Source organism: Anticarsia gemmatalis, chromosome 9 (genome assembly GCF_050436995.1).
Source record: "Anticarsia gemmatalis isolate Benzon Research Colony breed Stoneville strain chromosome 9, ilAntGemm2 primary, whole genome shotgun sequence".
Classification (NCBI taxonomy): Eukaryota; Metazoa; Arthropoda; class Insecta; order Lepidoptera; family Erebidae; genus Anticarsia; species Anticarsia gemmatalis.
Window position 1 is genome coordinate 661,114 of NC_134753.1, and position 22,924 is coordinate 684,037.

The 22,924-nt window shown below is 35.5% G+C and overlaps 2 protein-coding genes across 4 annotated transcripts in view; both read left to right on the forward strand.

Annotated features, from left to right (window-relative positions):
- Positions 1-50: 50 nt before the first annotated feature.
- On the forward strand, positions 51-11,031 carry Prx5 (Peroxiredoxin 5). Its single transcript, XM_076118431.1, has 3 exons — positions 51-241; positions 310-576; positions 10,705-11,031. The coding sequence occupies exons 1-3, from the start codon at positions 137-139 to the stop codon at positions 10,900-10,902; spliced, it is 570 nt and encodes a 189-aa protein (XP_075974546.1). The 5' UTR covers positions 51-136; the 3' UTR covers positions 10,903-11,031.
- A 2,109-nt stretch (positions 11,032-13,140) lies between these two features.
- The window catches only part of LOC142975424 (apoptosis-resistant E3 ubiquitin protein ligase 1), a 58,121-nt gene continuing 48,337 nt past the window's right edge, over positions 13,141-22,924 (forward strand). For 2 of the 3 annotated variants that reach the window (XM_076118245.1, XM_076118243.1), the window contains exon 1: positions 13,141-13,392. In XM_076118245.1, the coding sequence (XP_075974360.1) occupies positions 13,227-13,392 (166 nt within the window). In that variant the 5' untranslated portion in view covers positions 13,141-13,226. Of the gene's footprint in view, positions 13,393-14,567; positions 15,117-22,924 lie in introns of those variants that run through there. The other variant, XM_076118244.1, reaches the window with a different exon arrangement.

The following is a 22,924-nucleotide window of genomic DNA, read 5'->3' on the forward strand; positions in this document are numbered from 1 at the left end:
TATTTACTAAAAAACTCTGAATACCGAACTGATCTGTCAAAGCGACCACTCGCAAGGACAAACTGTCGGATTTTATCATCTGTTGACCGGAGGATCGATAAAACAAAGATAATAAAAAATACATAACCGGGTACAAATGTTTCTCACGGGGCCGTCTATTATTCGCGGTATAACTGCGTTGACTAGGCAAGCGTCCGGTCGAGCGCTGCACACTTCGCAACTAGCCATGGCACCTATAAAGGTAATTATTTTGTGGTCATGTCTTATAAATTACATAATAGCCGGCTCATATGATTGATGTGTTCGTAGGTTGGTGATAATCTGCCGGTGGCTGATCTGTTTGAAGATTCTCCGGCGAATAAAGTGAATGTTTGTGAGTTAACTGGAGGGAAGAAGGTGATTTTGTTTGCTGTTCCTGGGGCTTTTACTCCAGGCTGTTCGAAGACGCACTTGCCGGGATATGTGTCGAACGCCGACAAGCTGAAGTCCGAGGGGGTCGACGAGATCGTGTGCGTGTCAGTAAATGACCCATATGTGATGGCTGCATGGGGAGCACAACATAACACCAAAGGAAAGGTAAGGTTATCAAATTAATTTCATTATTTACATTTAAATTTGTTTACTCTTAGTTTTATCTTATCTTCTTGATACTTTAAACAAACAGCATATTTTTTACATTTTGATTTTATATTGGTAAATTTTCTTAAGATACCTTCTTCATTATTAAATGAAATATAGTTTTCTACAGTTTTAAAACTTTATTAAACAAAATTAAAAAAAAAAAACAATTTTTAAGAAGTTATGCAGCCAACCATAAATAAAAAATATTAAAAAGCTAACAGTGTATTCTAGAACATTATGATAAGAGTTCACCTTTTATCATTGACTTAGTTGTGTGTAGATAAAATGTCAAAGTTCACACACACAACTACTTATGTGTTGGTGTAGGTAATAATCTTTGTGTTGAATAAATAATTAATTTTATGAAGAAATAATAATTTTATTTCTCTGTGTTTCTTAGTTGAGAGTATAACTCACCTACTGATTTCAGATTGAAATTTATACTTTTACTATGCCAAGCTTGTATTATTTGATAAATGTCAACATGTCAATTACTGACAACTAATTTGAAAAAATAGTGTCAATGAACATAATTTATTAATTTGTAAAAAAAAAATCTATACATTATTAACATTCAAAAACATATTTAGATTTTTTTAACCAAAATTACTAAATTTTTTTTCAATTTTTTTATCACTTGTTACATAAATATGTACTTCAATATTCAATCATTATAATAATAATTGTCACCCTTCGAAATTGAATGAAACTTGAACCCACCCTCCTTGCTAATTAAACCATAATGAAAGTAATCAAACAAGGGAGGAGCTGGCCGGTGTTTATGGCCCATCACCATGCTTAATGCCACAGGTAAAAGCAGTAAAAAAATTTGTGTCAGACCATTAAATTACTGCTGTATCTTTTTTGTTTGTATAATAATGCTGCTTATAACATTTAATTTAGTTTAATTATTTAAGGAGTAAAGATTCTAGAATTATTATTTAAACAGTCTCAATAAAAATAACCATAATACCACTTTTGTCAATCAAAGGTTTGTTTCGTCCACCAGTGGGTTTTTTGAGGCTCTCATAGCGTAGTTGCGCACCGGTCGGTAGACGATCTAGGTTAAGCAACCCTTGAAACGGTTATTCCATAGATGGGTGACCGCTTAAGAGAAATCGAAAAGACTGTCTCCGTACTTCGTAGTACGTAAAACGTCCATCCCAGTTATTATCAATTAAGGAAACAGATGTTAAGCCACATCACAGGCTTTTCGGTCGGCTTGAGCAACCTTGACTACAAATAACGATACGCTTTAACTAAGAGACAGTTAAAGCGTATCGTTATTTACGAAGGTAGGGTTTATTTTATGTATTGCTGAATATTCGCATCAAAAATCGCAATTATTAGTTATTCACAATTAAATAGTATCAAGTGTAAACAAGCCATCAACTCGGTGGCTTCATAATGAAATCAATACGCTCCATTTACGTCGACCTCTGGCCTTAGTTCGTTCAATTATTCATGTCGATAGCTCATCCATACCTACTCCACAGTAACCTTGGGTAAGGGAGACTTGACACCTGTCTTATACATACTTAATATCATGTCTTTTATACTTGAAGATGTAGGCAGAAGTGAAAGATATGCACTGACACTTCGCCGTTTATAATGTTAGTCCTATGTTATAGCCGGCAAGTCTATAGCCATATACCGGACAAGTTACCAAACTCTGGGTTACTGTTCAAAAATATTCTATTCTAAATTAGCCCGCACTTACCCACCGTGGTGGACTCAAGGTCTAATGCTGGCATTACGGGAGGAGACCCTTGCTCAGCAATAGTACAATAAGTAAAATTTCAATTAGAACAGACCAATAGCACTGTGTCTGACTCGGGAGTCAAACCCGAGACATCTACACGCCAGTGGCGTACGCTACTTACCGCGCCACAAAGGTAGTCTTTATTTTGTTCATGAAAAAGGAATAGCTACAAGAAAATAGCATAGTTTGTTGTGAACTGTCGTTTCCTTGGAGATCCTTAAATTGTTAGTTTATAAACTGGGTGAATCATCATCATTAATTATGTTCGACCTTGGTGCCACCTGTGGTGTTAGGCATTTATTGACGAGGTATATTTAAAAGCAATTTTGAATGTCGCGTGGTTGATAGTAATTTGAAATTACGTATTATTGAGTCGTCTATTTCACTTCTTGGCCATGTTTATTACTTACTAGCTGACTGGCCCAATTTCGTCCGGGAATAGTACAATTTTACCCCGTTGATTCAGTTTCCGTGGGATTTAAATCACAGCAATCCTATGCAAACCTTGTGCCGGCAGTTACAAACATATTTAAAAAATAATTATCCAATTTACATAATTTAGTTGTTTAAAAGTTATGTAGTTACATTTTGGTGATTCATTTTTATGTGTATCGATTATTGGTAACTTTTAGAAAATAGTCGGGATCTTTGTCTCTGCATTGATATTTCACTATCTTCATATTTAACCAACAGCTGTTACCATGCCATTCTTGCTCGCTAACAATTTAAACAGAAACAATGAAACCTTGCAAAAGCCTGAATAAATAAACCAATTAAATTACATAACACAACAGACATTTAATTTGCAGAACTTTGCGAAAGTATCAAAAATGTTTTTATTCAGAATCAGTTGGTATTCAGTCTCCCGCTGTTGACAATTTCCGTCGCGTGCTGGTACGTCCCATCGCACTATAATTTGCAATTTAAATAAACTAGATCACAGAATTGTAGTTTTCGTTCAACATAATTTCCTATTTTCAACTATCTGGAACTACAATTGGTTTTGCATTTTTTGTTTGTAAAATAATGTTCTTCCAGGCCTATTTTACAAAATAATAAGGTCTTGTGGAAAAAATATTATTGGCCATTACAGCTACACAAAATCGGTTTTTCAAAAGAAAGAAAGACAAGATCACATTGGCGATGGCTTAAAAAAATCAGATGCGTAGTACTCGTAACCGGTGGTCCTGTAGACAAGATGTATGGGTGTAAACCCTGCTGTAACCCCTGTGCCTACCCTATGGGAAAAAGACGTGGTATTATGAATGTTTGTAAGAAGGTATTTTTCGTCTATTGTTTCTTGTCGCGGGTCTTCGCAAAGCTAATTGACCAAATGGCATACTGCGAATTACAATTGCTAAACAGAATTAGCCGCCGGAAGAACAGAATACTAATTGGAAATACAAATTACTAATTGAAAGCTATGTGGAGTTACTTCCAATAATTGAAGCCTCCCGCATTCCAATACTCTGGGACAATGCTAATATTGGTTATTGTAGGAATTCTATAACTATTGGTGAAAAGTATAGATGTTTGTTACCAACTCTGATAGTTCATAACCTGGATTAAGACAAAATAAGTTTGTAGCATTGTAGCAAGTGGCGTTCTTTTCTCTCTTTTTACCCTTATGGGAAAAGGTGCCATTTTTTGTATGTATGTATGTACGACGTACGTATGACACATATGTATTTAAGATATATTTTTAACTTAGGAAATCTTTCACGAAATCGTAGGCCATGTGCGGGCGTAGCTATATGTATGTCCGGCCTTACGAAAACATCAGAATTATAGTAAAGCAAAAGTCATGTCGTGTAGTTTGCATGTGTCACAATCATAAGGAACTTTTTATAACCCTATGTCGGCAATAAAATACGCAAAAAAATGTTCGTGACTAGCGCAAAATGTCAGTTAAAGTACGCTACTAAGTTATGGAAATATGAGTCGATGTTCATGTTAAATCTGTTGATGTATCGCTTCGATTTAAGTCACTGTTAACCTTACGTTTTTGCGTAATAACATTGAACAATCGTTTCCGACTCGTAACTTCCTTGATAGGTTGAAAGGTTTCTGAAATTAACTTTGAGAAGCCTGAGTTCGATTTTGAAAAGGATATGTATCAGACAACTGGTTTTCGGTGCCTGTATTCTTAATATTTCTATATTCATTCAGCTGCAGTCAACCTGGGTAACTTTGAATCATTTGGGTAACATTGACAGTGGGAATTTGAACTAGTTTCGATATTTTTTTCATATGAAACCAACACAATTGATAAAAGTTTGCAAAACTAAAATAAACCTTTATCAATTGTGTTGGTTTCATATGAAAAAATAATCGAAACTAGTTCATATTCCCACTGTCAATGTTACCCAAATGTTTCAAAGTTACCCAAATTGACCTTACTCAATTTGTATATGTGTACTGCATCTCCTTCTGGGAACTGTACTCCTGGTACTTATGCATTGCAGTCCTTTGATTTTCGCCATACTATTCTACTTCTACCATCGGACTGGTGGTTTATCCAGTACCACCCACTGGTATATCCTATACCTAGAGGAACTGGTGGTCTTCCCAGTAATTACTGGTCTAATCTGTACGTAAAGGTTAAAAACGGAATTCTATTACGTTTTTGACTCATGAGTGACTTGCATTTTTAAGTATTAGATACACTTAAACTTCACGTTCAGTTAAGAAGTGGTAATATAAACACTTAATTTGAACACGTCTGTTGCAAGGTCATCACTATTGCGTAAATTTGTGAGTATCTTGTTATCTTATCAATTAACTTGTTAAAATATTGTCTAATACGGAATAGTAATCAAGTATGCTACTGATTTACATGTAGCACTTACAAATTTTCTTGAGAGCATACAGCAGACAAACTTGCAGTATTACATAAAAGTATGTATTTAGAAGTATATGTATAAATATGTTTATTCGTTATTTGTTTACCATAGTTCTTTTGTGTACCAACTTCTGCTTAGTTTGGAATCAAATGACCGTGTGTGAGTTGTCCAATAATATATATTTACTTAATGTAAACGCAAAAGAGACTGTTAATTTTTTATCGTGACAAAGAATTCTGCCAGGCATATCTGATTGATATAAAAACTTCGCAAGGAAACCTGCTTAACTTAGAATATTATGTTTAAAGCATACAAGAACATGAGGTTCTCTTCATGATGAATGGGATACACTATAGCTAAACCACATTTTTACATTAATAAGTACACCGGTAGCTAACAAATCAGTAAGTTACTATTTGATTCTGCTATTCTGGCTTTCATATTTCCATATAAGAACAGACCAGTACAAGAAAAGTATCACATGAAATGCACAAAACAATTTGAAAAGGTCATCACGACATCTGTTTAATGAATAATATTATCTTTGGAGTTAATGAACTCGATTCATTCTATTATTGTTCGTTCGACTTACGATGCCATGCGCTATCAACAACGTTTATAATTAAACTGGTTACATAAGTAATAAGTTTTTTTAAGTATTGTTTAATTAAGGGCGATATAAAGAACCTTTTCTGCATCGGTTCAGCCGTTTGTCCGTGGTAACAGAAAAGCAGGCTGAATTCCTTTCGAGGTAATTTTTATAGTTCATTGTCCAACCACTTTCAAGACAACTGTGTATGCAAGGTTTACTACTAGTGGAGGTATAAAAATTTAGGCTTGAGAGCATTAATGACCCACCGGCCACCAGCTGTTAATGGTCTAATACAGCTACTTACTTTGGAACTACATAGAATTATTTATTAAAGTCTAGTAAATTCATGTGTGATCTCTACTAAGTTTTTGGGCTATAGTATTACATTATATCGTCTATAGTTTACTCGTGTAACGAAATAAAAATCACTTTCATGTCTATTCCTGCAGTATCCATATCGAATATTAATAAAACAGTCATGATTTTTGACGCGATCGGTCCCTCATTAAAATTCGAGCGTCGATAAAACTTAATACGCTCTTTATCGTACGAGCGAAGAGTATAAAATCAGATTACACTCGGTCAAAAAGTGCGGAGCGAGCATATGGGACCTGCGGCAATTTGCACACGAGATCAAAGGACTGGCTCTCATTATATTTGAAAGGTATTCGTGCGGAAACACGATGTATAAAATGCTTGCCTTTGGAATTTCAATGTCAGGGACCCTTTTTGTATAGTAATTAGGAAAAAATGCCGGGTTTATCTTACATGTAGAGTGCTTTAGCTATAGAGTGGTAAAAGGAAAGTGTATTTAAGCTATAGGCTGGTAAAAGTACTTACAGTTTAATTTATAATTATAATTTTGCAACTGGCGGTCCTGTATAATAAGATGTATGTATGTAAACGAAGTAAGGGAAGTTTGTAAGGATCGTACTAAGTGGCGTTCTTAGGTCTCTGCTTATCCCTAAGGAAACAAGGCGTGTTTTTATGTCTGCGTGTATGTTAATTAATAATTAGTCGTTAGTTTTAAGTAGATTTTAAGTCCCCAACTTGTAATAACTTCCACTGTTTTGTCATTCATCGGGTTTCATCAAAGTTTGGGGAATCGATTAGCTCTCAATTTAACTTTGGATGTAGGGAGATCACGTTAAAACGATTCTGATTGCTTACAAATAGGGCTAAAGGGGGTCAAAGTAGTTTACAGTTTGAGGTCCATACTATAAGCTAGCTTTACTGGTCGACTACCGAAAGTTTGAGAGCTACATAGTGAGATAATACGTATCTAATTAATATTAAAACTGAGCATTTCATATCCTTATTATACTTCGAAGCGCTCGTAGTATACCATTTCTGGACTATTAGGTTGTTGCAATTAAGGCAGTAGTCCTTTATCCAAAAGAAAACATCTTTGGGAGAATCACTTTCTTGGAAAACTGATCAGTGTCGATCGTTGGTCGAGCGTTTACATAATGACATGTTCTATGGGTCACTGCACAATGGGGCTGACGTGCGCCGCAGATTTGTCTATGTAATATTATGCATCCGATGACGTCCTCGAAAGACGTACCTACGCGTGTAGTGTCCAAATAGACTAGGCTAGGCTTCCCTTCCTGCAACACTTATGCCAGGTTCTGAGGTACGTTTAGCGGTAGTTTATCTATTCAAACTGTCATTTTTATATGGGCTTAAACACTATTGAATATAAAAACTACCGTTAAATGTACCTACCTCAGAACCGGGCATAACTGTTGCAGGAAGGTAAGCATAGCCTAGCCTATTTGGACACTACACACGATATAATGAAAAAGTACCCGCCAATAATTGCTAAAAGGACCGTAAATCTTGCGCTAAGCAATCATTAATATTACACATTTGGGCTAAATATTGGTTTTAGTTTGAGCGAGAGGCCCGTGATTAATGTCTACCGACTACGGCTAATAGCTGTTATGATTGATGAAACTTTCCCTATGTTTTTCGTACGTTATTACATGTTGTTCATATTAACTTATGTACCAGATTTATAAAGCCGAAAATTATTTTTATGATCGTCGGGCATAATTTTGGTCTACCCTACTCCTAGAAAAAGGTTGCGTAATTTAAAGTTCAACTGTCACTTTTGACAAAAAGGTCAGGTTTAAAGGCAGGGTTCAGTGATCAGGGTATCCCTATCCACCTCAGAGCACCAAATTCCTGAATATTTTAGTGGTCCTGAATCTAAAAATAGGACGTACGTAAAATGTAGGTACTTTTTGAAAATTATAAGCAGCTTTATATAAATCTTTGTCAAACAAATTCCCAAGCCTTTTTTAAAACATATTTCCGACATTCTATTACGACGAAAATATCGCAGGCGGCTCGGCGCCGAGCGTTCCTTTTTGCTTTTTCCCTGTGCCTGACATCAAATCGCACTTGTTCCTGAAATAACTTGCTTCTAACCGAAGCTACTATGTATTTATACGAACAATATGTACTGCTATGTATTGTGTGTAGGGAAACGTTCGTGTATTGATCGGCAGCGGTATAGACTTAATTGGAGCTCTGAACTAAATACAACTGCAAAGCTCTCGGGATTATTCATGTGCTAATTCCGGAATGAATTTTGCAGAGTTGGTTAGTGAGAGAGATCTGAAAGTTTATAAGAATAAATTGCTTCTTTTGCAGTGATGAAAGTTAATTTTTGGAAGGACATTTCATTAAACAAGATTTATATATTCGGCATTAGGCATTAAGCCATCAAAAGTGTAAGCAACTTGTGTAAATGCAAGCAATGTATGTATGTAGCTATTATTATGTTATGTGGTTTTCTATCTATTGCCCTTTTTACTAGAAAAATACATTAAACATTTTCCCACGGCAAGATAGACGATGTCCTCCTAAAATGACTCGCAAATATTATAACAAATCTCCTTTACTTTCAATTCCCCTAAGTGGAGCTTAGTTTTGTAAAGATAAAACCATTTCCCAGATCAGTATAAATCGGATCTAAAGACTTGTGCCGATAGCGGAAAAGATACGATCTTTAATAAAAACGAGAGCGGTCGCCTTCGGAGTTTGTTCTAAAATACTTTTATGCTTAAATCTTTCAATTTTCTTACTTTATTTCGTAACTTTACGGTAGCTATATAAAATTAAGTACGCGGTCGAGCTTGTAGTAAATATGGAGCGTTTTTATAGCATACTACTCTTCTTCTACTAGACCTTCAAGTTTACCCCCGTATCAAGTCTGCAGACTTGGCAATTGGCAGGAGTATCATGACCGTCAGTTGACAGTGTCCATGGCTACTCTCATATGCTGAAGTTATTCATGTCGTTTAAACACTTGAGTTATGACGTCCTAATCGATAATGTATAATAGAATACGGGAATTAACGCGAACACGCATTTTACCTTAAAATGCCTAACGTTTCGGCGCAGGTTGCACTCGCCGTGGTCCCAGGCAGACTGTAACAGTGCAACCTGCGCCGAAACGTTAGGCATTTTAAGGTAAAATGCGTGTTCGCGTTAATTCCCGTATTCTATTATACATTAAACATGCAACGCGAGAGTTTAAAAGTTATGGTCCTAATCGATAGTTATCGGGAATTAAAATGGTTGACTGGTAGAGAATGCCTACTAATACTGTACATGAAGTTATTTTTTTTCCATACCTACAGTTGTTTAGTTCGATACGCTATGGATAATTCAGTCCAATATTCCAAATACTGCTTACCTCGGTGATCGTTTATCAAACAGATAATGTCACATTTTCAATGATACTTTGAAAGGCGGAAAAAATCGTAAGATATTATTGTTGTCTTAATTTGCTCAATGCAGTTTTTATTTTTATTGTGCAGTGATTGTTGCAAACCTTCGTTCGCTTCCTAAATCATAAAATGAATCATACCGTAACTGTAACCAATTTACAAGGTAGCTGTAGTTTTTTACATAACAGTTTAATTAAAAACTTGGGAGATGAAATGAAGAGATACTATAGCTACATATATATTTCATGTATTCTCATTTACTAAATTCTATGTAAGATGCCTGGACTTGTTACAATTCGAACTTTCGAACTGTCATAAGTAAGATCCCAGAACCTCACTTTTCACCCAGGTTTATGGAACAGTTTCATAAAAATGTATATCTCTCTTTACTCTTCCCTGCTATACATCCCATATTATGGTAGTTCTTCTCCTCTTCACTCTATCCTTGACATAGTCTTCGGTAACCTAGTCACTTATGCCTTTCTGCACTACAGTATAAAACCTTACTTTAGTCACAAAATATTCTGCTCGAATACCGTCTAGTTTCATCTTAAATCTTTTGTTAGATATAATTATCTACAGACTCACTGAAACGTGTTATTTTCAAGGTGAAGTAAAACCGATAGAAAAATAAGTAACGTAAATAAAAATATCTATTCATCCGCTGAAAGGTTACCGCGAACTACTACTACTACTACTAAGTGGTTTATCATATAACTGGATTTGTATGGCCTTCTCTCATGAAAATAACTATATTTGTACCTACTTAGCTGATTAAATTGTAATTTTGTTTGGATTGTCATTTACGGGACTGATTTATTTCCTATGGGTTATTTTGTCACTTAATGTCACGTAAAGATATGGGCTCAATTTAACATTGTTTTCACTCTAGATCTCTAAAAGCAGCTGCGGACTTCGATTTATAAGATGCAGCTCCGGTGGAGTAGTCGCTATCTCAATTTTAGGATTTTAAATGGTCGAGGCCTCCCAATATTTTTCCAATATACCTACCTCTTAAAGAATAAAAAGCTTTTGTAACTACTCAAGAACTCTTTATTGAGCTGAGGCTGCTCGAGTGGTGACTTTGCACGATAATGATTATGTCTAAGCAAATATATTAAAATCTTCGCTTGTTGTTTACAGATCCGGATGCTAGCCGACCCCAGCGGCAACTTCATCAAAGCTCTAGACCTTGGCATCAACCTGCCTCCTCTCGGCGGGTTCCGCGCCAAGCGTTTCTCCATGGTCATCAATGACAGCAAGGTGGAGGAACTCAACGTGGAGCCCGACGGCACCGGCCTCTCGTGCTCCCTCGCAGACAAGATCAAAGTGAAGAAATAAACTCACCCCTAGAATATAAGGCCCCTTTCGAAATTGTGATCTACTCACCTAGCTTTACAGCTCTTAATCTGTATGAGCACTCCTTGTGATATTGAAAACAAATCAATTTATAAATAGCATTTAATAATCTGTGTTCGTTTTATTTCTGTAACTCTGTTATGAGTGATTGTCACCCTTCAACTTTCATTGCACAGTACGCCGCATTGTTTTATACCTACCTATTTGTATTTAATAACTTAATATTGTAGGTAGGTAATTAAATTAATAGATAACCTATAGCATTCTTAAATGTTATTCATGTCAACTTTGCAGTCAAAGGCGCTATGTTATGCCTACAATAAAGATTTTTTTGTATAATTTTAGCTATGTTTAGCCTTTATTTTTAATGTTTTTCTAAGTAGGCATATATGTCTAATGTTATTTTTTTAATAGTTAGTTTTTATTTTAAATATTTTTAGTGCATTGCGTGCGTCGATTTGTGCATAATAAAGTACTATCCCTGAACTAACTTTTTCTTTGTAAATTACTAACTTGACCCCAATAGGTCACCTCAGGAACGTGCCAATTATGGGACTGTGATGGGGTTCCTGTCAAGCATGCAACTAGACTACTTTGATTTGTGTACTTAGGACAAGAAGGCCTGACCTGTAGTGGGTAAAGAAGGAGAGGCTTATTGGCCTACATAACGCTGAACTACGAATACCCATTTATTTATACAAATCTCTAGAAAAGGGAAAGCCTACATAATAAAATAATGTTATAATTCTTAAACAAAGAAAACGATGGTTCTAGTCCTACTGCTGAATAAAGTCGTCCGTCTGCATTTTCAAGATTCTTTAGATGATGATAAAGTATGGTAAGTTGACCAGCTCCGGTAGATAAACCTGTACCTACATAGCCATTACGGAGTACGCCGAATACTACGTTACTTAATTTTCCAGTCATTGTCCAGCGGGTTTAGGTCAATGCTAGTTGTAATTGGTAAGCTACCTATTCGTCCGTAATGGCCGTATCCTTGTTGTGACACAGATAAGTGTTCTTCATACATTTTATAACTATATTCATTAATGATTTTAATAGATAAAACTAAATTATATAATATATACCCTTGTAAGTATATTAGTAGCAACTAGACAACCATGATAGAGTGTTGCGTGGGTTCTAATTCCACCCAGGAATAAGTATTTACCTACTAGCTGACCCGCGCAACTTCGCTTGCGTCACATAAGAGAGAATGGGTCAGAATTTTCCATGTTTTTGTAACACTTTTTACTGTTACCTACTCTGCTCCTATTGGTCGTAGCGTGATGATATAAAATATGCTTTTTTTCACGAAAAATATTCTCAAAATTATTTATATCTCTTAGTATAACGAAGTCGCGCTAAGGCATATCCGCCATTAAAACAGTTGCCATGGCAACGGAATTTTGTTAATTCAATGTCATTATAATGTTGATTTTTCGCGACTTCGTTGAATTTTCGGAATTTTCCCGGGAAATGCGTCATTTTCCCGGGGTAAAAAGTAGCCTATGTCCTTTCTCGGGTATCAAAATATCTCCATACCAAATTTCATGCAAATTGGTCCTGTAGTTTAGACGTGATTGAGTAGCAGACAGACAGACAGACAGACAGACAGACAGAGTTACTTTCGCATTTATAATATTAGTATGGATCTTGTACCTACTACTTAAACGCGTCCTTATCCTAAGTAGGTAGGTATATAACAATAATAAATATTTCCCCTTTTCTAACGGCTCAGTACCTATGCTTACCTACTTAAAATCCTGATATAGCAAAATAATATGTGTTGTTTTATGCCAAATCTATATGCTTTAATTACAGTTAACTCGAGTTGAAAGCGTTTTTATCATCAACTTTTACTATTAGGATATGCTATAAGTACCGCTACCGTTTTATTTGCATACCACAGAACGGTATCAGTAAAAAGTCAATATTTCACACGTTCCAGTTTATCATTTTTTAACTGTTGTGAGCACTACTGATGGCAGTCCAAAGACAACATTGAATTGAAATAAGTGTGATACCAGAAATATAAAATTAAATAATTCCTTCAACTTGCATACTATGTAAAATTAAAGCAATAGACTATAGTATTATACAGTTAAAACCTTTATTCGAACGAGAAACATAAAGAAATGCCTAAGTAAGTGTAAAATCGCGAAATAATTTCGATACACTGGAACGTCACGTCGGTAAATGTCAAAGTCAAAAATTTGTCAAAACAAATTGTGAGGCCGTCCTCATTTAGTTTATTTTTGTAGAATAATTAACTGAACATGTCATTATGACTAACGACTGTAAACATGTATAAACGAGTGCATTACTTTGGCACAATATTGTTTCTGTGTTCTCTTATATATTTAGTTAGAGTTGTATTTACTGAAATATTTGAAGATGAAACTGCTTTGGTTGACGAATGGCTGGATCAGAACGATCTTGGTGAATATAAGAAGCTTTTCAGAGAATATGGTGAGTACATATGCATGTTTTACAAGAATACATTCGTGAAATATAAGCTAATAGTCCCATGTAATGTTATTGATGAATTTCCTCGGGCGCGTTCCAGGTGCTAGCAGCGCTAACATTTAAAGCGTATTGGCATCAATATAGCACACCCTATCGCGGTATTTTCAAATATAAATTATTTTTAATGACTACTTTACCGTTAATAAAACAAATTGCGTCTTACTTCACGTTTAGTACTTAGTAACAAACAAACATAAAATATCTAAAGAGACTCAACAAATCCAATATTTGTACATTATTGTAACTCAAATTATGGTAGCCACAAAAGTAACATCAATAAAATCTTTAAATTAATAACATAAGTAAACACTGACTTCTAAAAAATTATACTTTATACTAGTTACACAACTAGTACCTTCTTTGTTATGTAATGTAATTTAATATTTACAATTACAAAATACCATATTTCCTAAATAAATTAAACCTATTGGTCCACTGCATAACAAGGATATCATCCCAGCATAAGACCAAGTTAGCCTTTCGTCCACCGCTCTGTCATGTTGTGGTGTCAAAAGCGAGCTTCGGACTTCTTTCCTGGATTTTTGCAATAAACCTACAAATTCTCACTCTGAACTAACATGTACAGATTCTAAAGGATTTAAAATTCCCAATTTACTAGTTTCTTTTAACCGCATACACTGAAATTAAAAATTATATGAAGATTTCAGATTCTGGACTGTAAGAATATTGTATTGTTCATAAGTATGTAATTATGGTGACTCTTAATTCAACACATTTTGCAAATGGTAACATATTTAAAAGATACATGCACACTTATGGACATTACTATACAATATTTTTATCATTTTACCAAATACATGTCTAGCTTTGTAATATTTGAACCAGTAGAAGCTAACAAACCTTTTTACTTATTTATAGGAAACAAACTAAAATCAACTTGTCCAAATAAGTATGTCACAATTACATACAGTATGCAGATACACACCCCATTAATATTTCACTACAGGTCATTGTCCTCCAGCCTCTAAGTAAACCATTTACTTGCGTTGCTAACATCATATAAAAAATAAATAACTTTAAAATATGAGATTATCTCTCGTGGGTGGTGAAATTCTAATCATAATCCAATTAACATGATGAAAGCGAGAATGCGGCGGCAGAAAAATGATATCAGTATCTGTAGCGATCCCGCGGGCCTCGCCTGTAGGGCGGCTGCGGGGCGGCTGTGACGTAGCGCGGGTAGCGCCACCCCCCACCCGCCGGCCGGCCCCCCCTCTCCACCGCCAAACAAATACAAAGACCGCGCTCAGTCGCGTCGCACCCACCGCGCCGTGCGCACGCCGCTACCCACATGCATATCACCATACAACACCTTAATATGACCGTTTTAATCAAAAACGTCATATATTACACGGGCGACATTAATTAAAACCTAAATTTTCTTTCGATATCAATGATCTTTTAATATATCGATATCAATAATTTTAAGGCTTAGTGAGTTTCCATTGTTCGGAGTCGGGCCACTCGTGGCTGAGGCGGTATCATTCGGTTTAGATAATTAATGTCACTTGGATTTTAAAGTTGATCACTGAGACCCACCATGTGGCAGTTCGAGGACTCAGAGATATATTCCATAGGGATGATACACCCCTCACACAGCCGGCACTCGGGGCTGTCCATGCTGTCTGGAGTATCGCAGTTCTCAGGTAGGATTTGCATGAATCCTTATTTACAAAAAGTATTTTTATTTTTAGCTTTACTTATTCGTGGACTTCAGAAAGAAGTCACCGGAGCTAATGACTTCACTTCTAAAATTATCTCAAGGAATCTGAAATTCTTTGTAAATGCAGCTTTTTCGGGCCTTACCGTAACCCTTGTTGAACTTCAACGCGAATTATTTAAAAACGAATTTATTTCAAGGGTTTAAACGAGCTTACGCCTAGCTTAACTGAAAGCTAAGCGCGTCAGAATAAACGGTTTATAATCTCAGTGATTACACGAAGCTTTAACGATATAACAAATAAATCGCACTGTAATTCTTTTTGCGACAATATTCAGTGCTACTAATAACGAGGTCCACACAGTAACATTAATAGCCTGTGGCAAACAAATCGAGGGTATTATTAAATTGTACCCTGATGAAAGGGATTACAGTCTATTATTGGTTAGCAGGTGGTGTTTAACAAGGTTTCGCAGTACCATTGTCTGGTTAATCCGTTCGACGTGAGATTGTCCTGTGCATTGCGTTATCTACTAGAATACGTGGTCTTATACATATATTCGTTAGATGGGACTGAGGCGTTCTAATTGGACGTTGGACCGCCTTCGGCTGCAGTTTGATTGGTTCTGTGGCTCGTGTGCAGTGGTTAATTGGCTTTTGGTTATTTGCTACCAATAGCGATTAATACGGCCAGTCAATAAAGCTTGCAGCTTTGATTGAAAAAGAACATTGTATAGGACTGTTTTCAGAACATGTGACTTGGTTTGTCAGTAACGAGATTTATTTGATACAGTTCATTTATTAGCTTTCTGTTCCAACTGGATATAAAGTATCTGACTGGAATCGTAATGTAAAATTAGTTATTGCACTACACTTTGTATGTAGAGGTTGGCTAATTGTATATCTACAAAGTATAATTTAGTTGCAACATTTAAATAAACTTGCAGACAGGATTCTCAAGATTTAACATTCCAATCTGCATTCCGCCGGCAAGCTAGCTTAACTTTTCACCTTTGAAGAAGAACAACTGTCTCGCAGCTCTTTTTCTCGTTTCTAATCTAATGTAATTAAATTCTACTCAACTCTTCAGAAGAACAGTCCTGATATTCAACCCACTTTTATTATCAAAAACCATAAAATCAAACGTTTTAATAATTTTATCATCATATTGTAGCACCAGCTGTTGCCATTGGTGAGAGAACGCAGCTGTTGAGCTCTTCTTTATTACTTTTACAAACTACTTACTTATCGTATAGTTAATTACTTAAAAAACTTTAAAACTGCATTTATTGATGCACGTATTTAGCAAACTCAATGACATTATATGCAGCAATTAACGATCTATTGAAAGCTTTTGTTATCCATCCATCTCATCACCAAATAATTTTTAATTATTTAATAAACATTTAAATTCGTTAAGATACTAAGTTTGGTAATGAGGATATAAGAGAAAAGATCTCTTAGAGCTCGTTACTATGCCAATGTCCCAGTTGGCTCCAAGTCCTATTTAAATGTTTGATACTTTTTGGTGGTGATGCAACGTTTTGTTTGAAAACATTGCTTAAGGATCAAATCTACCTGCTGCTATAATAGAAAACATTCTTATAAGAGACGCAATAATAACACAAGGATAGAAGATTTACTGCGATCGAATGTTTCGGAAGCCACGTTAAATTGTGGGTCCCGGCTGTCATTTTCAAAGATCTTTGACTGTCATTAATAGTATTCAAAAGCTTGTAAGTCTGACAACCAGTCTTACCGAAGGGTATCATGTTATAAACAAGGTAATTGGGTTGTGGAGGTCCGAAAGGCAGTCGCTTCATATAAAATACTGGGATCCAGCTGCATCAGGTGAGACTGGAAGCCGACTTCAACATAGTTGGACGAAGAGCTAGGCTGACAGACTGTGATTGAATTCAACGTACAAAAGTACAAGTTCTACAAGCAAGAACATAATTTAAATGAATAACAAAACTATTCTGTTAACAAATAATAAGAAACAACAAACAGAATGAGCCTGCAACTAATTGCTAAAGTGCATTGTTTGAGAGACTTGAAAGCATGGGCTTGGTGCAACTTAGAAGCGATTTAGCAAGTACATGTTTTTGCAGACATTTGCTGTTTCGTTATACATACATACATATACGTTTCGGTATATAGTTTAACTAATCATTAACTTGGGCAATGTTAAAGTATCATGTTAAGATGTTGAGTTATTAGAATTTTGAGTTTTACGCCTCAAGGCACTGTGCTCCATAGTCTTTAAAACTACATAATTTCAGTATTCAGCTCGGTAGTAAAACTTTTTTCTTAAAAATGTGATATCCTGTTGTTTACATTATAGAAAATAGCCAGAATTACAGAAGCCACTCTTTTTCTCAATGCAGAATTCGTTATAAAATCTTCAGTCACAATATAAAAGTTTCAGTCTAAATTAAAATACCCCTTCTAAATTAGTATTACATTTCTTATCGGGAGGTATTTTGACTTCTTTCTTACATTGGCTGCTACTTATATTTACATTCTTCTTTTTCTTCTGCTTATCTAACGTCAAGTGGGGTAGGTAGGTATAATATGTTTTCTTTCAAAAACATATGTACTGTTAAGAAGATTTGGTAAATATTTTTACAACCGGTATAACGCTTGACTTTACCCCAACTTGGAGATTTATCATTCGGTTATCCGACATTTATCCATAACCTATTTAACTAGACATTATTCTTTCAAAGAGCATACTATATTCGAGTTACTGTCGAAAGTGTTCCGCTCGTAATTTGCGTCGTAACCCCGCGCTGGTGGTGAGCAAGTTGGAACTAATTCAAAAAGGCTGCACTCGCTCGACCACTGCTTGTTGCAACGTTGCGTCGGCTCGTGTCGTTATAGACCGTGGCTTTGTTTGGACTATGGTTGCTATTATGCCTATTAAGCTATGTATATTTTTACTAACAATGCGTAAAAGGCGCTTTTACGCGTGTTTTTGCTGCTATGTGGGTGAGCTAAGGATGAGTGATGAATAAATTAAGAAAATACTGTATTGCTAGGATATCTTTCTATTGAAAAATCCACTTGATAGACAGTAAACAGCAAAAAATATTAGGAGCACACACTCCTAATATTTTTTCCTGATTATATCAAACTACGATATTTCTCTAATATGATAGTATAGAACAATAAGTAGATTTCTTATTCATAGCAGCCATTCAAAGTAGCCATAAAGTTACACACTTCTGTCGATCTTTAGAAAAAAATATACGGTAGCTCCATTAAAAAAAGTTTTATATTTAAACCGGGATTGACACGGGTAATAACAGAACACAAATGAAAGGACAATGGCGTCCAAACGGAAGGTTTATTTACCAAAATGTTTCAGTTACAATTTCCCCACAGTTTTTAATTTTCACTCGGACAAGAGTAAATAAAATTTATGCATATCCGATACATAAATTGTTTTATGGAGGGAGATAAAAGCTGCGCTGTTGGCCAGTGAAACCAATTAAAATATGTCATTTAATGTTTCCAATTTTGATGTTGTGTTTACTAAATACTGCAGACAATGGATATATTTGGTTAAAATTGCGCATCCACTCCGTCGGAATCGAACCGTGCGGACTGTTAGGATTTGTTGCTTTGTATTTATTTCTGGATATTTATTTTATTTATTACTGCGTCCACTGGATCAGCATTACATGGATTTTTTTACAGACATCTTTTAATATTAAAAATGAATCGCCCAATGCGTTGCTAAGCGCAACGCTTAAGAACAGCTCAACCGAACCTCAATTCGAATTATTGTTTTTGTAAAAGTGTCATTAAAACATGGGTTTTTTTATGGAGAGAAAAAATAAAAAATGCAAAGAAAATTCGCTGCAAGCTGCACAGGTCGGCTAGTGTTAAAATAAAAATGTCTTCAAACGTATTACAAAACAATTTTTTTGAAGATTGTCACTTAACTTCTCAAAGTTACAATCAATTTGTTACGATTATAAGAACGCGGGTTCGTAAACAAGAGCTGGCAGCTCGGCCAACAAACTTAAGACTAAAGTAATTCGGTTGATTGAATTTGTTCGAAGAAGCATTATTGTGATTGATGTCGTTTGAAAATTACTTCTAATAATGAACACAAGCTAAAAATAAAAACGCTTACAGGACGCTGCTAAAAGAAATAGTACTAGTTATTAAATAAATGAGAACCAAATATCATACGAGTACTTTTATCTTACGTCAGCATGAAAAGGTTGTTGTGGGTTGCACTCTTCCATATTAAAAATGGTACACAATACGCCTGTGTATTTGAATACTGGCAACACATGTTTACAGCGCCTTCTTAAACCAATATTCTCAGCTTCACCTGCGATATGAAGCAAAGGAAAGAATTCATTGTGCATTCTACGAAGCAAATAGCGTGTTATAAACTAGATCCACTTTACTCCCGATATTGCTGCTTCCGTACTGTTAAATATTCTGCGGTCGTAGCCTGTTGGATCACAGATATTAGCTTGTGTGTAGTTCGACCGTGCTACCGCAAGTTTTCAATCATTGCCAGACCACTAGTATTTCGGGTTAGATACAAATGTTGGTTGGAATTTGGCTTGTAGACTACTATGTGAACGGTTCTTTAGTCTATAGACTTTCGTGGATTTTGAAAAGACCAAAAGGATTATCTACTAAAACTTAAATTCTACACAAAGCGTTTAAAACAAAGAGAAAAATCTAGGAATAAATCAGAAAATTTTAAATCGCTCATATTTCTTTATTTTGGTAAGCTACTTTTCTAATAAATAAAGCTATTTATAAAGATTTGATAGTGTTCATAGAACACTTTTTTAGCCTATTAGAAAACACAAAACTTCTTGTCTTTCTTGGAAACCAATTTTTCCAATGGAGAATGTTACCTAATTTTGATTTTTAGCACTTCATATTCTCGTTTAAAAATAAAAAATACTGGTGAAAGAATTACTTCGATACGTCAATTAGTTTTCGATTTATAAGTAAAACAAGTTGTAACCGCACGATGCTAGCTCTCGGTGACCGTGTGACGTCACTCTACACTTGCTCAGTCTGGCTCACACAGCCCGCTTGCGGTCGAGCGCTCGGTGCGTTGAAATTATTCCTAAATACTTTTAGAAATGTTCAATTCAAATACTAGGAAATCATATGTTGTGCTTAAATGTAATTTAATATTATGTAGGTAAGTACATAAGTAATAATAAATAACTTCATCTTATAATGAAACAATTTGTAACCGGATTGATCGCGAGTTTATTGATTTTACTGTGGCAGGAAAAATGTACAATCGATAAATATGCGATTATTTCGGTTAAAAACTCTTTCATTATAATATGCAGTGATCGTAAATATCTAACATTATTACTTATTATACCTATGTATAATATACTAGAAGCCGCCCACGACTTCGTCCGCATGGAAACCCTTCCCGCGTAAATCCCGATCCTTCGGGAACTCGAGGATAAAAAGTAGTCTATGTGTTATTCTGGGTCTTCAGCTATAAATATCAAATTTCATCGTAATCGGTTCAGTCAAATTTGCGTGAAAGAGTAACAAACATCCATACATACTTACATACCTACATACTTACATACATACATACGTACATACACACATACATATACACACATACGTACATACATACATACGTACGTACGTACACACATACGTACATACATACATACATACATACATTGACATATATGTATTACTTATGTACTTACGTATGTACATATGTACATTCTCACAAACTTTCAAATTTATAATATTAAGTAGGATTACGGAATCAACAAAACCTCTATTTGTTTCACAAATAATTCGCAACCATTATTCCATTTATTTTAGGTAGATTATCCGATTGCCCTTTTTAAAATCCTGTATCCATTTTATTAATCGAATAGTATTTACTATTATTATAAGTTATTTTATACATAAGCGGACGAAAACACAACAAAATACTACGCAAGCTATTACACCTACAACAACGATTGGCGACTTAATACTAAGCGGGACGCGGCCCGCGCGGCGCGGTATTGTAGTATGACGTCACAGCCGCTCACGCGGCTGTTAGCGGGACTTGATATTTTTCGAAACTTTGAATGCTTATAAAATCAAAACTATTTGGTATTTTTGACTAAAACAAAAACTAGTTTATATGTATACATACAGGCTATACTGTTTCAAAATTTCAAGCGATTTGGCATACCTAGTAACATTCTCCATTACAGGCACCTTTGAAGGTATGATGTTTTGCCGATGATCAAGCAGTCATCCGTCTTGAGACACTACATTGCATCATTCTCCCCCGTGGCGTTTATAACCTGATAAAATATTACCTGAGAAGGCACTAAGTTAAAGTATACAGCTACACGGCTATACGGCGGTCATCAATCAAACTGTCGAGGCTATAACACTATCGCTCGGGGCCTTCATTTTGAAAATTTATGAAGAAAATTCATATCTTCCTTCAACACCGTTATTGGTTGAAAGTTTTAAACCGTTAAGCTTGCTTTTGTGGAAGAAAGAGTAAACAAACAGAGTATTCTTAATAAGGGTATTTTCGAAGAATTAATCTTTTAAGATGCTGCTGGCCTGCTACGAAATCATCAGTGTACTCTTACATAGCTTCTACCAACATGGGAGGTCCTAGCATTTAAAATGTCAAGAGAACCATACCTGCTTGTATACAAGCTACGGAAATAGTAAGCATCCATTGCTAATAGCCATTCGTTTGTAGATACCAAATATACTCACTATGCAAATGTATTTGTATAGACTTTCTATAAGCAGAATACGACAAGATTACTTATCATCAGTGTAAGTATCATCATCACCCTAGCCTTTCTCCCAACAATGTTGGAGTCGGCTTCTAGTCTCACCGGATGCAACTGATTACCAGTATTTTACACCGACTGCCTGTCGGACCTTCACAACCCAGTCACCCGGATATAACACGATACCCTCGCTATGTTAAATATGGTTATCCATCTACAAACCAACCTTGGTAATCGTAGCTTAACCTGAAAAATCGATCCGTGAGGCTGTTGTTACTTAGCTTCAAGATAACTCGCAGAACAAAAGTAAATGGTGGCAGAAAAGTAAAGTCAAATAAATCATGATACATCTGCCACAATATAATGCTGGATGATTAAAGACTTCAAGTTTTTTTTAATAATTTTCCACCTCCACCTGCTTGTCAAAAACTCTGAAAGTAAATATAAAGTTGGTAATATTGTAAGCCGAGTTTAATTAAGTCTGGTTTCAATTACAAATAAGACTTTTGTGTCAGTCTTTCAACACTGTTGACGGATAATCTCGAGTGAAGTACTGTATTAGGAACAATGGCATTATCATCAAGGCTGGTTTGGTTGAAGGGTTAGGTAAAGAAAGCAATTTTGGTTACATGTTGGTCATGTTTTTCTAATCACATAAAATATTTGACGATGCACAGTATGGTAAGTCCTATTAAATGGTTATAATTGATATTTATAATCAACTAGCTGACCCGCGCAAACTTCGCTTGCGTCATATAAGAGAGAATGGGTCATAATTTCCCCCGTTTTTGTAACATTTTTTACTGGTACTCTGCTCCTGTTGGTCGTAGCGTGATGTTATAGCCTTCCTAACCTATAGCCTTCCTCTATTAATGGGCTACCTAACACTGAAAGAATTTTTCAAATCGGACCAGTAGTTCCGGAGATTAGCGTGTTCAAACAAACAAACAAACAAACTCTTCAGCTTTATAATTATTAAGCACTTAATAACGAAGTCGCGCTAAGGCATATCCGC